The sequence below is a fragment of the Scophthalmus maximus genome, chromosome 3 (genome assembly GCF_022379125.1).
Source record: "Scophthalmus maximus strain ysfricsl-2021 chromosome 3, ASM2237912v1, whole genome shotgun sequence".
Taxonomy (NCBI): domain Eukaryota; kingdom Metazoa; phylum Chordata; class Actinopteri; order Pleuronectiformes; family Scophthalmidae; genus Scophthalmus; species Scophthalmus maximus.
The window spans coordinates 26604237-26619270 of record NC_061517.1 but is presented as its reverse complement, the minus strand read 5'-3'; the positions used below and the strand labels follow the sequence as shown (position 1 = coordinate 26619270).

The window sequence follows — 15034 nt, the reverse complement described above, 5'->3', positions numbered from 1 at the left end:
TCATGACTGTAGCTACTGTATATTAAGCTACTAACCTGACTAATTCTAGTTTATCTTTAACTCCACCACTGCCCCAAAACAGGGTGGTTCAACATGCAATTCAAATTTTATTAATGATTGTTTTTTTTTTTTACGTTTATTCATTTTATGTGTACGAAGAACATAGGCTATTTAAAGTACATAAAACATCTAAATGCTCATTATAGCATACAGAATGGCCACTTTCAGAATCATCCATACCTGTAGCCAGGGCTACTGCGTCATCATTGACAAATATTGAAATTGACAGAGGAGGTTCATGGTTTTGTATGTAAAATCTTCAATGGCGTAGTGGAATAAAAAGTAACTCCAATATTCCACTGACTGACTGTGGTGTCAAAAGTTTTATGGTGGAAAATAGATGCACCTGAGTACTTACAATGAAATACTGAATACGTGAACCTGTTTTAGTTGATTAGCAACTTTCAATTTTTCTTTTTGAGATTTTGAGGCGCAGTTTTCTAACTCAAAGAATTAAGGCATTACTTCATAATGGAAAATATAAAAGAAAAAACATCACAGCCTATGTTTTAATAATCTAGGAGGACTTGGATGAGACTGCGCATGTGTGGTCTTCACACATGTTCAGGCCATCAAAAATAATTAATGTGCCAACTGGCAAGCAGCCCTTCTTTTTCACACATCAAGATATTTTGATTCTGTCGTTTTGCATCGCATACATTTTTGGTCACTTGTTTGCCTTTGTTCTGAAACTCAATCATTTTTTTCTGTTGACATGTTAACCCTGTAATGACTAGGCAATTTCTTTTTATAACAACCAGTTCAACTAACAGTTTGCTTGAGGGTATTATTAGTTTGTATTAGTTTGTATGTCGCTTGCTTTATGTGTCAGCTGTGTCTCGTCCTTTGCCACTGAAGTTCAAGCATGAATTGCATTAATTTAAAAAAAATCGTTAAAACTAAATAATTATACCCTGACAAAAGCTCCCTGTACTCATGAGAACCGTCACAGGCCGATCATTTGAAATTTTCATTAGCTCGGATTGGTCCCCCAGTTTTGTTTGTGTATACAGTAAAGCCAGTGCTAAATGTTCAGTGACACTCATTGTCATTCATTTATCTACACTGAACAAAATTATAAACGCAACACTTTTGTTTTTGCCCCCATTTTTCACGAGCTAAACTCAAAGATCTCAGACTTTTTCTATGTACACAAAAGGCTTATTTCTCTCAAATATTGTTCACAAATCTGTCTAAATCTGTGTTAGTGAGCACGAGATAATCCATCCACCTCACAGGTGTGGCATATCAAGATGCTGATTAGACAGCATGAATATTGCACAGGTGTGCCTCAGGCTGGCCACAATAAAAGGCCATTCTGAAATGTGCCCTTTTACTGTATTGGTGGGGTTCGGGGGTCCGAAAACCAGTCAGTATCTGGTGTGACCACATTTGCCTCACGCAGTGCAACACATCTCCTTCGCATAGAGTTGATCAGGTTGTTGATTGTGGCCTGTGGAATGTTGGTCCACTCCTCTTCAATGGCTGTGCGAAGTTGCGGGATATCAGCAGGTACTGGAACACACTGTCGTATACACTGATCCAGAGCATCCCAAACATGCTCAATGGGTGACATGTCCGGTGAGTATGCTGGCCATGCAAGAACTGGGATGTTTTCAGCTTCCAGGAATTGTGTACAGATCCTTGCAACATGGGGCCGTGCATTATCATGCTGTAACATGAGGTGATGGTCGAGGATGAATGGCACAACAATGGGCCTCAGGATCTCGTCACTGTATCTCTGTGCATTCAAAATTCCATCAATAAAATGCACCTGTGTTCGTTGTCCATAACATACGCCTGCCCATACCATAACCCCACCGCCACCATGGGCCACTCGATCCACATCGTTGACATCAGCAAACCGCTCACCCACACAACGCCATACACGCTGTCTGCCATCTGCCCTGACCCGGGATTCATCCGTGAAGAGAACAACTCCCCAAAGCGCCAGATGCCATCGAATGTGAGCATTTGCCCACTCAAGTCGGTTACGATGACGAACTGCAGTCAGGTCGAGACCCCGATTGAGGACGACGAGCGTGCAGATGAGCTTCCCTGAAACGGTTTCTGACAGTTTGTGCAGAAATTATTTGGTTATGCAAACCAATTGTTGCAGCAGCTGTCCGGGTGGCTGGTCTCAGACAATGTTGGAGGTGAAGATGCTGGATATGGAGGTCCTGGGCTGGTGTGGTTACACGTGGTCTGTGGTTGTGAGGCCGGTTGGCTGTACTGCCAAATTCTCTGAAACGCCTTTGGAGACGGCTTATGGTAGAGAAATGAACTTTCAATTCACGGGCAACAGCTCTGGTGGACATTGCTGCAGTCAGCATGCCAATTGCACGCTCCCTCAAAACTTGCAACATCTGTGGTATTGTGCTGTGATAAAACCGCACATTTTAGAGTGGCCTTTCATTGTGGACAGCCTAAGGCACACCTGTGCAATAACCATCCTGGCTTATCAGTATCTTGATATGCCACACCTGTGAGGTGGATGGATTATCTCATGCTCACTAACACAGATTTAGACAGATTGTGAACAATATTTGAGAGGAATAAGCCTTTTGTGTACATAGAAAAAGTCTTAGATCTTCGAGTTCAGCTCATGAAAAATGGGGGCAAAAACAAGTGTTGCGTTTATAATTTTGTTCAGTGTATATATATATATATACGTCCACTTTGATTTCTATTTCAATTAAAATATCTGGGACTTTTATGTTTTTCACGAAAATATGTGGTTCTGCAAGTATTTTGGAAATGTTCTAAACATGAGTCAACAGTCACCATGTAGCCTTCAATTAATTTGCAAATGAAAGTCCGATGATATTGTGATATCTGCTAAACTATACCTTCATCCAATAAGCCAATTATCCCGTCAGAACTTTAACATTAGCTTACACATTGCATATAAATCTCATGTCATGAATACGTAACTTTTCCTTTTATCAATCCATGATGAACCCAAATTATATTTGATGTACTTCAGCCCACACACTGTACATGCAAGATATTGGACAGGATAGATATTGTATATTTTGTAATACAACATCCGTAAAGTGCCACCAGGGCTCAGCTCCGGCTGCGCCGCCATTTTCCATTCCACATCCAGGTTCTTTAAATACGCCCACGAGGCTACCGGAAGTGCACGGCCCCAGCTGCGACGTCACCGGGAAGTGGTCACGCTGGCTGGGCGGGATGACGGGAACGACAAGATGGCGACGGATGAAGACTTTCGGGTAGGCGAAGAGGAAACACTGATGGTTATTGACTCGGGTCACATTGCAACACGAACCGAAAACGTCCAGTGAACGAGCTGGTGGCGTGGCGGGGGGGCGGGTGGCCGGGGCGGGGCACTGCTCGGCTGGAAGAGGCTCTCTAACACCCGGTCGTGTACGCTTCGGTGGTTAGCTTCAATGCTAACAGGTTGCGAGTGATACTGGTTTGCCTCCGCTGAGAACACTGTGTCTCTTCCTGTGACACGTAGAGATGCTGACTCTAAGTAACGCGACGATAACGCGTCTGTGCCAGGCGCACTGCTCCAGAACACCGTTGTTGAAAACCCCTGCCCTTCTCTGGAGGCGGTGTTGTGGTGCGATGGGCATGTGTGGCTGCCATGGGAACCGGCGGGTGACTGCTGTTGATGGATGGCGTGACTGCCGGTGGAGGTTCTGAGGAGCACAGGGCTCGACTTTCTGATCACATTCGGCCGAATGCTGCACGACCGAGAGGATGGCACGTCACGACCCTGCGACCCCATGTCCCCGGTGGTGCTCACCGGCCAATCACAAGCAAGTTAGTTGCTGCACGTTCACAGCAGGGGTGGTATGTGACCAGGGTCTTCACTGGGGGACTGTGACAGCTGTGGCAAATCATGCAGCTTGAGCCTGTCGAGATCATGATTCCATTGTGGATTTTGAGTTGTGCTCAGGATCATTATCCTGTCGTAGAGTGTCTCTCCTCTCGTCCTCAGCCGAGTCTTGTTCCCAGAATGCCGTCAGTCGGTAGTCGGCGCCTTTGTGTCAACCCCACAAGCGTCTTCTCGGACCTCCAGGTCGCTGTTAACTGCCCGTCACGTTGGACCGTTGGCTGCCGTCCACCGTGCTTCGTCTGTGTGTGGGTGTGGGTGTTATATGACACAGGTGAATTTAGGACGTGTTAAAAATCCACTTTTGTTGTGATGAACGTAAACGGCGCGGTGCACCGTCGACACATTCGACGAATTTGCGTAATCGATAACGCTGTCGTCGCAGCCCTGACCATTTAAAGAAAGTATCTTGTATATAAGGAGCAGAACAAGCTGACGGCTATTCCCAAACAATGGCACGTGTTCATAAGTAGAAACTGCCTCTCTGACTTGTATCATGTGTTGCTGTTTGGATTGATGATGATGTTTGCTGGTGTTGGTGCTCAGCTCGCGCAGCGTGTTTTGGCTTTACCTGTTCCTTGTATTCCAGTGCGTAGTATCACATCTGGGAGTGTCTGAGCTTCAGGTGTTAGTGTTTTTTTTGGGGGGGGTTACCTAACCATAACCCTAACAGAAGTTGTTGTAAACACAAGACTATCATGTGGACTTTGCAGATAACTCAAGCTGCGCACATGAAAATCAAGGAGCTGTATTTCCTGTATTACACCAGGATCAAAGTGACATGGTTGCACCCTCAGAGTCTCACCACTGCTTTCTGTTCGGAGAGGAATAACTGTAGTGAATAACACGTCCGTCTCTGTCGGCAGGAGTCAGTCTTGTGAAACCGACTTCATCCTGTTGACCAGCGAAACATCTGTGTGGCACGACACCGAAAGCAGCATGAATCTCCAGCAGCCGGCGCCTCTCATCCCCCCTGTGCACCCCGATGTGCAGATGAAGCCCCTGCCCTTCTACGACGTGCTGGACATCCTCATCAAGCCTTCAAGTCTGGGTCTGTGCTCTTTTCTTTCTCCTTTGGTTCTAAGGATAACACGGGATATCTCAAGATTTTGCCGCCGTGACTTGGATTTTTTCTGTTTGTGACCATTGCAACAAAACGTCATGTTTTACAAGCTGTTACTTTAACAGTGAAAACATTTCAAATGTGTTTAATGTTGTTAATACAACCACCCAGGAAATGGCTTTGTGGTCACCTAAGTACTTACTTGTGAATGGCTTTCACGCCCCCCTCAAAGTTGTAATTGTGACTGAAAAAAATCCAGATTTACAGCCTGAAAATAAATACAGAATATAAACACACTTTGTATATGTGTGTTTTGTACCCTGGTACTATTTGACTGAAGGTTAACTTCAGATCCTTTTACAATTCCATTAACCAACAGTCATCACTTGTGTGTTCTCAGGAGCGAGTACTGCACAGAGGTACCACCAAGAAAAATATTTCATCTTTGCCTTGACACCACAACAAGTTCGAGAAGTGTGCATATCCCGGTAGGACGGATTGATAGCTCAGTTAGTCCTCAGTTCCTGTGTGTGATGTAAATAACAACATGTTGCTGATAAAGTGGCGAATCTGGTTTGTTTACAGGGACTTTCTACCAGGGGGCAGAAGGGACTACATGGTTCAAATTCAACTGAGGTGAGAATGGTCAGAGGAACACAGAAACTCATTCTTGTCTCTGTATCTCAGAATGAGAGCCATCTGATAGGTGTTCTTTGGGGCCAATACTGATATTGCAGAATAAAAATTCCCAAGACGTGTATATATATAACAGTCTCCAATCTTAACTCTGCAGGCTGCCACTATATCCCTGCCTCCTATCACCCGTCTTCCATCTTCTTCTCCCTCCTTGGACACTTTCATCCTCTCCATCGAACACAACCACATACTGTCATGACCTGAACTGGACTACATTTAAACTGAAAGGACACATAATCTCTCACATACATACACGTATGAACTGAAAGACTGATTATATTTGTGGCCCGTAAAAAGCCACTTAATCAAACCACATGTTCAACAAACATGTAGGAAAGTGATAGTTTCAACTATTTGCTCTTCAGTCTCTAGGTGACTTGTTTCACACAACCACAGTACTGTGGTTCAGGTAATACAGAATTGTTCTGCTGTTTGACCCCTCGAAGTGAACAGTTCCAGGTTCTTTACAGAAATTCAAAGGTGAAATGGGGCTCTATATCGGCTGATGTGTTGGATTTTTTAAATTCCCGAACAAAATACCTGGGCGCCTGTGGGGCAGGAGGTAGGAGGTAGGAGGTCCACGAACCAGAGGGTTGATTGTCTGATCTAGGGCTGCAACTAACTATTGTTATCCTTATCGATTAATCTGTCGATTATTTTCTCGATTAATCGATTTAGTTGTTAGGTACATAAAACCTCATTAAAATGGGAAACCAGAAAATATTCACATTTAAGAAGCTGAAATCAGAGAACTTTGCCCTTTTCCCCCCATAAAAACTGCTTGAACCAATTAATCGATCACTAAAATAGTTGCTGATTAATTTAGTAGTTGAATACTCGATTAACTGTTGCAGCTCTAGTTAGATCCCTTGCTCCTCCAGTCCAGTCCAATTTCCTTGGGCAAGACAATCAACCCTAAAGAAACTGAGTGATAGAAAAAGTGCTGCACAAAGAAGAGCTATCTGAATGTTTGGGGGTTGGGTGTCACTTCTGCTGTAAAGCGCTTTAGGTGGTCGGTCAATAAGACTAGAAAAAGTGTATGAAATTCAGTCCATTTAATATCGGGATCGATTTCAGCCCCACAAAATCCATATGGGTCGGGCTCGGCCAGTGTCGTCTGATGCAATCACGGGTTTACTAAAAACGAGCAACATGCACTGTTACTAAATTGAATGTATTATATAGTTTAAAAGTTTTAACCACTCAGTGCTTCACACAACAGGTCACATGCAGTACAACATTCATCCTATTTCAACTCATGTCACTTAAATATTCATATCCCTGAATGTTTCTGTGTGTTGTCAGGTTTTGCTTGTCGGAGACGAGTTGCCCTCAAGAGGATAATTACCCCAACAGTCTTTGTATAAAGGTCAATGGGAAACTGTTTCCTTTGCCAGTAAGTGATTTGTCTTTCATGCAGTTCCAATAAAAAAACAATCCACCTGATGTTTTCTGCTGTGAACAAAGCGCTTTGTTCCCGTAGGGTTACGCACCACCGCCCAAAAACGGTGTGGAACAGAAGAGACCGGGAAGGCCTTTGAACATCACCTCGCTCGTCCGACTCTCCTCTGCAGTGCCCAATCAGATTTCAGTGACATGGGCTCCTGAGATTGGAAAAGTAAGAACAGAATCCAAGTCGGAACTCTTTTCACCTTCTTCTCTTTTTTCTGTGCTTGACAACAGTGGACCTTTCTGTTAAGCTTGTTGATCATATGATTTTTCAGACCTATTCTATGTCTGTGTACCTGGTGAGACAGCTGACATCACCACTGCTGCTGCAGAGGCTGCGGATGAAGGGCATCAGAAACCCAGACCACTCCAGAGCACTGAGTAAATACACAGGGTTTCCTACAGCTTGAGATTGAGCTCGTCACATTGGAGTCGAGGTTTTCACTGGTACTCATGATTATTTGATCAGTTGATTAGTCTGATCTAAGTCTCAAATTATCACCATATTCTAATTTTGTGACATGCACCCGTACAATTGGCACAATTTGCTGGACCGAGCCTCTTAAATGTGATCATTTGATGCTCCTCTGTGTCACATATAATTGTAAATAGAATACCTTTGTTTTTTGCACTGCGCACGCTCGCTGTGCCCCTATAGTCTCTGTAGTCAGAGTGAATGTGTCTGATGTTCAACATATAGGGACACACATGGGACGTCCCAGTGACACTTTCCTTGTCCAAGATCTTTGTTATGTTCATACCCATGTGTAAGTTAATTAGAAGTCACAAAAGCATTCCTCTCCAGAGGAAACCTACCTGAGGAAATCAGTTTCCACTAATTCCTTACCTCATATATGCGAACCTATTTTCTAGCATACAGGCAATAATAATAACTTATATTTTTATCTTTGCACTTCACACTTAACATGACAGCAGTGAAAGCAGGTTACTGCAGAAAGTTGACTGAGTCCTAAGACTGGGACCAGGAGCAGCTGCAGTCTGAGAGACTACAGTTGATAGTAGTTATTTTCTGTTTTCATTTTGTGTAGTTATTTTTTGGGGGTTAATGTTATACCCATTTTATTAATGTATATTATCTTCTCTTTCACGCGTCTCCTGCTCTGTGTTCCAGTTAAAGAGAAGCTGACGGCAGATCCAGACAGTGAGGTCGCTACAACAAGCCTCCGAGTCTCACTCATGTGTCCGGTAAATGTCTCCTGTGTAGACTGTTTGTGTGATTATAGCAACTTTGGATGCAAACTGATTCTCATATATCTGCACAAAAAAACCCGACAATAAATAAAGGGCGTCGGAGGGGCGATGCATCATTGTGCGTTGTATATACTAAAGTCTATATACATGATGTATAGAGCATGGACTTAAATTCAAGGTGTTAAACAGAAATAATTCTCAAACCAGTTTGGTTTTACAGACATTTTTATACATAGTCCCTGAAGTAATTGGTCAAACTAACATGAATACAGGGATTTGTTTTTAATACTTGCATGAAAATCCTTTGCAGTTTCAATGACTGCCTGAAACTTCTTTTTCGTGTGTGCTGTCCTCAGCTGGGTAAGATGCGACTGACGGTGCCTTGCCGGGCGGTGACGTGCTCCCACCTGCAGTGCTTCGACGCGGCCCTCTACCTCCAGATGAACGAGAAGAAACCCACCTGGATCTGTCCTGTGTGTGACAAGAAGGCTGCGTACGAGAGTCTCATCATTGATGGGTGAGTTCCATTAATTCAGGCTCTTTACACTTGACACGACCTCACACTTGTTGCTGAGGCATTTGGACAGGTTTTGGTAGATTCGTCACTTAGTCTGGTGCCGCGTTGTCTTTAAACTTTCAAACTGTTTCGACATTTAACTAAGGGTTGTGTGGCAGTGATGGATACCACGTCTTCAAAGTATCTTAGCTTCACCAAGATAAAACTGCAATTTTTTTCCCTCTGAAATCAATTTTCTTCGCTGCTCCAAAACGGCACATGCGCTGTACTGCCACTGGCATGTTCTGTGATTTCCGGTAGTGTAGCTTCAGCCAAAGGTAGCAAAAATGTGAGCAATTTGGCGTAAAAACGGCGTCGTGAAGCATATTGTGAACTCTTACTGTGAAAGATACAGACTAAAGTTATTCTATTTTTCTGAACTGTGGCTGCACATTTACAGTGTTTAAAGGGATTATTCATTCCTAAATTAATGATATGTGCACTGTTTCATACTGTTACCAGATTGTGTACAACTTAAAAAGACCTTTATTTTTATACATTTGGCTGTTTGAAGGAGGTAAGTATGGTTTATTCCATGATTATTGTATAGTGGTGTTTTATTCTCTGTCCAGTTTATTCTTGGAAATCCTGATTATTGTATAGTGGTGTTTTATTCTCTGTCCAGTTTATTCTTGGAAATCCTGAACGACTGCTCCGATGTGGATGAGATCAAGTTTCAGGAGGATGGAACGTGGTGTCCGATGAGACCAAAGAAAGAGGCGGTCAAAGTCCCGTCTCAATCCGTTCCAAAAATTGAGAGTAAGTTCATTATCCTGATACAGTTTTTAATTAACAATGATTTTTTGCGGAATAATCCCCATAAATCTTGATTGTTGTCCAAAAACAATTAAAACACATGGGATTGGGTCATTTCGTGGGAGTTATTGACAATCAGACGAATCTAGAATGACACCAGCCTTTGTCTTTTCACCTCAGCTCCTTTGCGCCAGTCCTTATTGGTCCCCCATTCCGCCGAGCCCAGCTCCACCAAGAAGGCCGATGTGATCGATCTTACCCTGGAGAGCTCCTCGTCCTCCTCCTCCGACGAAGAGGACTCAGACCCCCCACTAAAGAAAAGCTGCGTTTACATTTCCAAGACTGAGGAGATGCATGCGAAGGGGTAAGTTCTGCGTGTACCAACAGAACACACAGAGACATATTTGCATGTTTTAGTCTACAATATCACCAATACTTGGCAGTTGGGCTGGGCCATAAAACGATAAAGATAATTATTGCGAAATAACTTTTCCTGGATAAAAAATATAAGACACGGTCAATAGAACTTCGTTAGAGCTAATTCCATCCATGTTTGGAATTTGGCATAATGTATATCTGACAACAGGGTGAGATCTGGAGCACGCGGCTCACTTTTGGACCTAAAGCATCAGTTTGTCTGTCTCGTCTGCAGAGTGTTGACATACCAGCCCAGTGTGCGGATGCCAAGTGTCCAGGCCCTGGACCCCACGTACCTGACTTCGACGCTCGCAGACTACGCAGTCCCCTTCCATGCATCCACCCTGGCCTCTATCCCCACAGACATGCAGAGTGAGTCCGCTGGCACTATGACCGTTTGCATTATCAATAACAAGCAGCACTGTTAATGAACTCTTTTTCTGTTTCTTACTTTTAGGTCTGGATTTGTTTTCCTTAATTCAAGCAGATCCTCAGGTATGCTCGCTCCCTTGGTGCCTGTTAAAAGCCACTTTAACTCTTTTAGAGCTGCAACAGGTAATCGATTCGTAATCGACAACTACATTAATTCCCAACTATTTTAATAATCGATTAATCAGTTCAAGTAGTTTTTATGGAAAAAAAAAGCTTCTTCGATGTCAATATATTCTGGTTTCTTTGCTCCTCTGTGACAGTGAACTGAATATCTTTGTGGTGTGGGAAAAAAACAAATATCATCTTGGGGTTCGGGAAACACGATCTTAATTTTTCAACATTTTATGACATTCTATGGACCAAACAACTAATCGATTAATTGAGAAAATAATCAACAGATTAATCGATTATGAAAATAACTGCAGCCCTAACCTGTTTGCTAGATCACATCAGGAACCTGCTCCGCGTGGGACGGCCCCCCCCCCCCCCAATTCTGTCACATTCCTTTTCAATTTTGTTTAGTCTTTATTATCGTAATTATTATCATAACCTTTATTTAACCAGGAGTAAAAAAATGACGTTGAGATTAAAAAGTCAAAGTGTTTACAGCCAGTAGCGTCTTCTTCTAGGTCATTTAAGAATTCTTTAAAAGTGTCCAATGAGACCAGTTCCTGGAGCTTACGGTCTTTTTGCGAGTCGTTCCAGGCCGAGGGAGCGGTGAACTTAAAGGCCCCTTTTCCCCAGATTCATTCGGACTCCAGGGACAGTTAGTGGGAATAGTTTTCTGTACATTTTAGAAGAATGTACATCTGTAGATGAGAATGAATCAGACCAAGTATGGCACCATCATGTACATCTGGAAAGTGAGGGCCAGTGAAGAGCTTGGTGGTCCACTGGCCCACTAAGGTTCCTCCGGGTCGTCCCACCAGTCAGTACGACTGTGGCAAAGAGAGTTGAAGCTTCTACTGAAGTTCAAATATCAGCAGTCCTTCGCCACCTTTTAAAAATTTTGTTCCACAATAAATTTTGAAGATGAGGATTGTAGAAGGTGCATGGGGGGACGTTGCGATGTGAAGAGAATGACCACACTGCATCGGGACGTGTTGAGTTGATCCTCATCGGTCTGTCTTTTCCTGCTCAGCATTACCGGCCTCAGATGTTCCTGGACAACCTGACCAGCAGCATGCAGAGCGCTGCTGCCGCCAGCACCAGCTCCGCCCTTGTCTCCTCCAGCAGCCACTACGACACCAGCGCCCACGCCGCCGGCTCCATTCACGAGACCCGGGTCATCACGGGAGGAGGGGGAGCTGGAGGCGGGACGGACGGTGGCATATCAGATATCATTTCACTGGACTGAGCCGCGGCTCACGGGACCTTTCAGGCCTTTTCTTGTGGCCTTTTTTATTCTGGACGTAACACGCGATGAATCACGTGTTCACGCACAAAGCACCTAAATTGGTACTCATGATCACTTTCATGGCCTCGGCGTTTTCACCATGCATTTTTCTTTTTGTCCTTTGGGTTTCCATCCTGCTGTCAATGGTTTGATGATAAATGGTGTGTTGGCTAAAAGAAACAGCAAGTCCTCAAGACTTAGTTGTCATACGATTAATCACGTTGGATCGAAACGTACTTCAGCAGATTCTGTGTATTTCTATACAACCAGTCTTCTGGCCATCCGTACAGCAACACTGTTCCAACCCGTCTGCAGAGGTCGCCATTAACTGTTCATTTGTACCAATTTGTCTGCTCGCACGAACCTGTACATCTGACGTGAGTCTGTTGTGGTTCCTGGTGGAGCTGAACTGTCCTCGAGTCAGGACGGAGGGCGACGAGCTCGGACCCGCAGCAGGAGCTTGTTCCACACAACATCCCTGCATGTGAACGAACGGTTGGAAGGAGGAAGGAAGTCCCTCCGTGAAACTGATAAACAGACTGATGACCGCGGAGGTGTCTGACCTCCTCGCACACCGTGGACGAGGCTTTCTCTTTTTTACTGTATCTACTGTCTTTGTGAAGCCTCGTTTTGCCTTTCCCTCACACTGATGGACATGTGGAAGGCTCGGCACCCGGACGGAGCGCGTTACACGACAGCTTCGATGTCGCACCAATGAAATGACTAAATTGTTCCCTTGTAATTTAGACAGAGCAATAATAATTTAACAAGTACTAGGTTAGACGGAGTTGTACGTGTCGTTCAGATGGTCCATATCACTCTACTACTGTTCTTTGTGTTTTAATGTTGCCTTCACAACCTCGTCACTCAGTTTCCTGAAAGCTTCGTTCATGAGTTGTCTTTACTAACATTTTCATAAAATGGTGGAGGCCAAAGAAGTTTTTTTTGTTGAATAGAAAGTTAATGTATTGTCGTTTTAGTCATATTTTTTAGTTGATATTTTTTGTCAGAACTGTGTTTTGTCTGTTGAAAATGTTTTTTCAACAGTCTCATCTTTCCCCCTCTGTGGCTTCCAGACGCTGACAGTGACTTCGATCTCAGCATCCATGTCCCCGAGCACCGCGGGCACAACTTCCCCCTTAGTAGCCATCAGAAGTACAGCACGTCAGTCTGTAAAGCTCGATATTGAACGTGCTCCTTCCTTCATCAAAAATGCTTGTGGTTTAACGGGGGAATCATGTGCTGCCGTCTCCCCCCGGCTAACTGTGCTATTGCTAAACTAGACCGAGCACATTAACACAAAGACGTTATTCCCCATCTATTGAACGGTTTGCGTCGGATGCTCCGGAGGATTTTGAGATCATAAAAAGTGGGAAGTTGATGCTGCCAAACGTCAACTCTGTGCTTCTTCTGGACTCTGACCTCTGACCTCTCTGTCTCTAATGCTCCGACATAACGCCCACATTTTGAGTCCTTGCCTGACAGCGAGCAGCAGCTACGTGACGACGTGATCAGGATCTCACCGTTCATGTGGACTCTCCTGCTCTCAGGAGCTGGATCTCAGGGAACCCCCACTCCGCTCCTCTGTGCTCCACACGCTCAGCGTCGTGAACCGCCGCCTGTACAAACAGACGGCGTGACGGTGTAAAGAGTTAATATCCGTTTTGTCCGAGCATCGTGGCAAAAAGTGTTGATGCTTCGTAAGTTTACATGTTAAGTGAAAGGAAAGAGGTCGACAGTTACGGGAATAGTTTGGCTTCATGTAAACAGAAATTTGTCTCCGAGTATTGAAACACGACATTTCAACACCCTCAGTAAAACTGTCACTAGATTACCGTGTAGGGAAAAATCCAAGAAAACGTAACATAACATTATTTTGACCTTTGCACCTTTACTCCATTCGTAGAAAAATGATAATTCAGAAAAATCTGCAGAGGTCAGTTGACACTGGTCGCCTGCGGGCAGATGCTGGTGCTGATGATGTTTTATTCATTCTTCATTCCTTGTAGAAACTGAGAGTCAATCCAGCTCATTTGGACGTTTCTCCTCTGACACCGTCTCAACAGACCCTGAAACCTTCTCATGATTATTACAGATTATGGTTCATCACAACACTTTAATTGTTTTCCTGTATCTGTGAGCCTGAGGCATTTTTTTGAATTGCTGTACCATGTTTTTTTTTTTATGATTAAACGTTTTCTTTTTTGTATTTAGTTGCAGTCTGTTGCTCTTGTAGGTCTTGTGGGTGTTGTTTCTCCCAGGTCGTGTCTGTTTGACCCAGGGGTCGACCTCAGGGGGTCAGTGGACGGAGTGCGCGATTGATCAGCTTCACGTTTGGCTCGTACCCAACCAAACCTTTTAGAATGTCTCGTGTGAAAAGTTCTTAATGAAGGTGAAAAATAAGACGCATTTGGTAATATTAAGTACTTTCAAAGTATGAAACCTTTATCCCAGCCCGTCGTTAATTCATCACAATCATTCGTCATTCTTCTGTTATTTAGAAAAATCACATTTGATTTGTGTAAAAAAATATATCTTTTATCATCATCATTGATGAACAAACAGGGATGGAATAAAAGAAAACTGTCCGAATTGGGAAAAAGAACTGGAGCTAGAAATAAATTCTACTGGTCCATGTGGAATGTGAGGCCACAGGATATTTATACCCTTTGATAGAGAAAGTAAAGGGGGCAACTCGGGGGGGGGGGGTAACATGTCTGAGTTCACGTCATGAGGAGCCATCGAGCCCGGAGTGGATCGAGGACGACTCCTCTCCTCCTCCACAGGGTGGTGGTATGACCTCAGTCAGTGACGCACCACGGCTGGAGAGCAGGTGTGGCGATGGAGGAGGTGCAGTAGGTAGTGGGGGGATTTACAGGTGAGGAGGAGGGTTCTGTCGTTGGGGGTGAGAACACTGGTAGCTCACTGGAGTGGTGAAAAGTCCTCAACATGCCATGACAGGTGCCACGATGCTCATGGGAGACATGTAACAGGCGTGTGTGTGTTTCCTTCAGCCGGACCGCGAGGTCATGGGCATGAGGCCAGGAGGGAACACCTCTACTATCATATTTATTTTCCTTCATCACAGGAAACATGAATTGCTCCCCCACTTATAAACCACCACTCTGACGT

The 15034-nt window shown here is 44.2% G+C and overlaps 2 protein-coding genes across 6 annotated transcripts in view; one reads left to right on the top strand and one right to left on the bottom strand.

The window, feature by feature from the left end:
* The window catches only part of LOC118314126 (NACHT, LRR and PYD domains-containing protein 12), a 593122-nt gene that overhangs the window by 65857 nt on the left and 512231 nt on the right, over positions 1-15034 (bottom strand). The window lies entirely within an intron of this gene.
* Positions 3202-14111, top strand: pias2 (protein inhibitor of activated STAT, 2). Its single transcript, XM_035640352.2, has 14 exons — positions 3202-3296; positions 4792-4976; positions 5389-5476; positions 5574-5624; positions 6990-7080; positions 7168-7302; positions 7409-7514; positions 8266-8339; positions 8702-8862; positions 9527-9660; positions 9838-10021; positions 10310-10446; positions 10532-10569; positions 11648-14111. Exons 1-14 carry the CDS (start codon positions 3256-3258, stop codon positions 11861-11863), a joined length of 1641 nt encoding a protein of 546 aa, XP_035496245.1. The 5' UTR covers positions 3202-3255; the 3' UTR covers positions 11864-14111.

Coding starts and splice junctions, on each gene's coding strand:
- pias2 (XM_035640352.2), top strand. CDS start 3,256: ATGACGGGAACGACAAGATGGCGACGGATGAAGACTTTCGG. Junction 4,977..5,388: donor CATCAAGCCTTCAAGTCTGG/GTCTGTGCTCTT, acceptor GTGTGTTCTCAG/GAGCGAGTACTGCACAGAGG. Junction 8,863..9,526: donor GAGAGTCTCATCATTGATGG/GTGAGTTCCATT, acceptor TTCTCTGTCCAG/TTTATTCTTGGAAATCCTGA.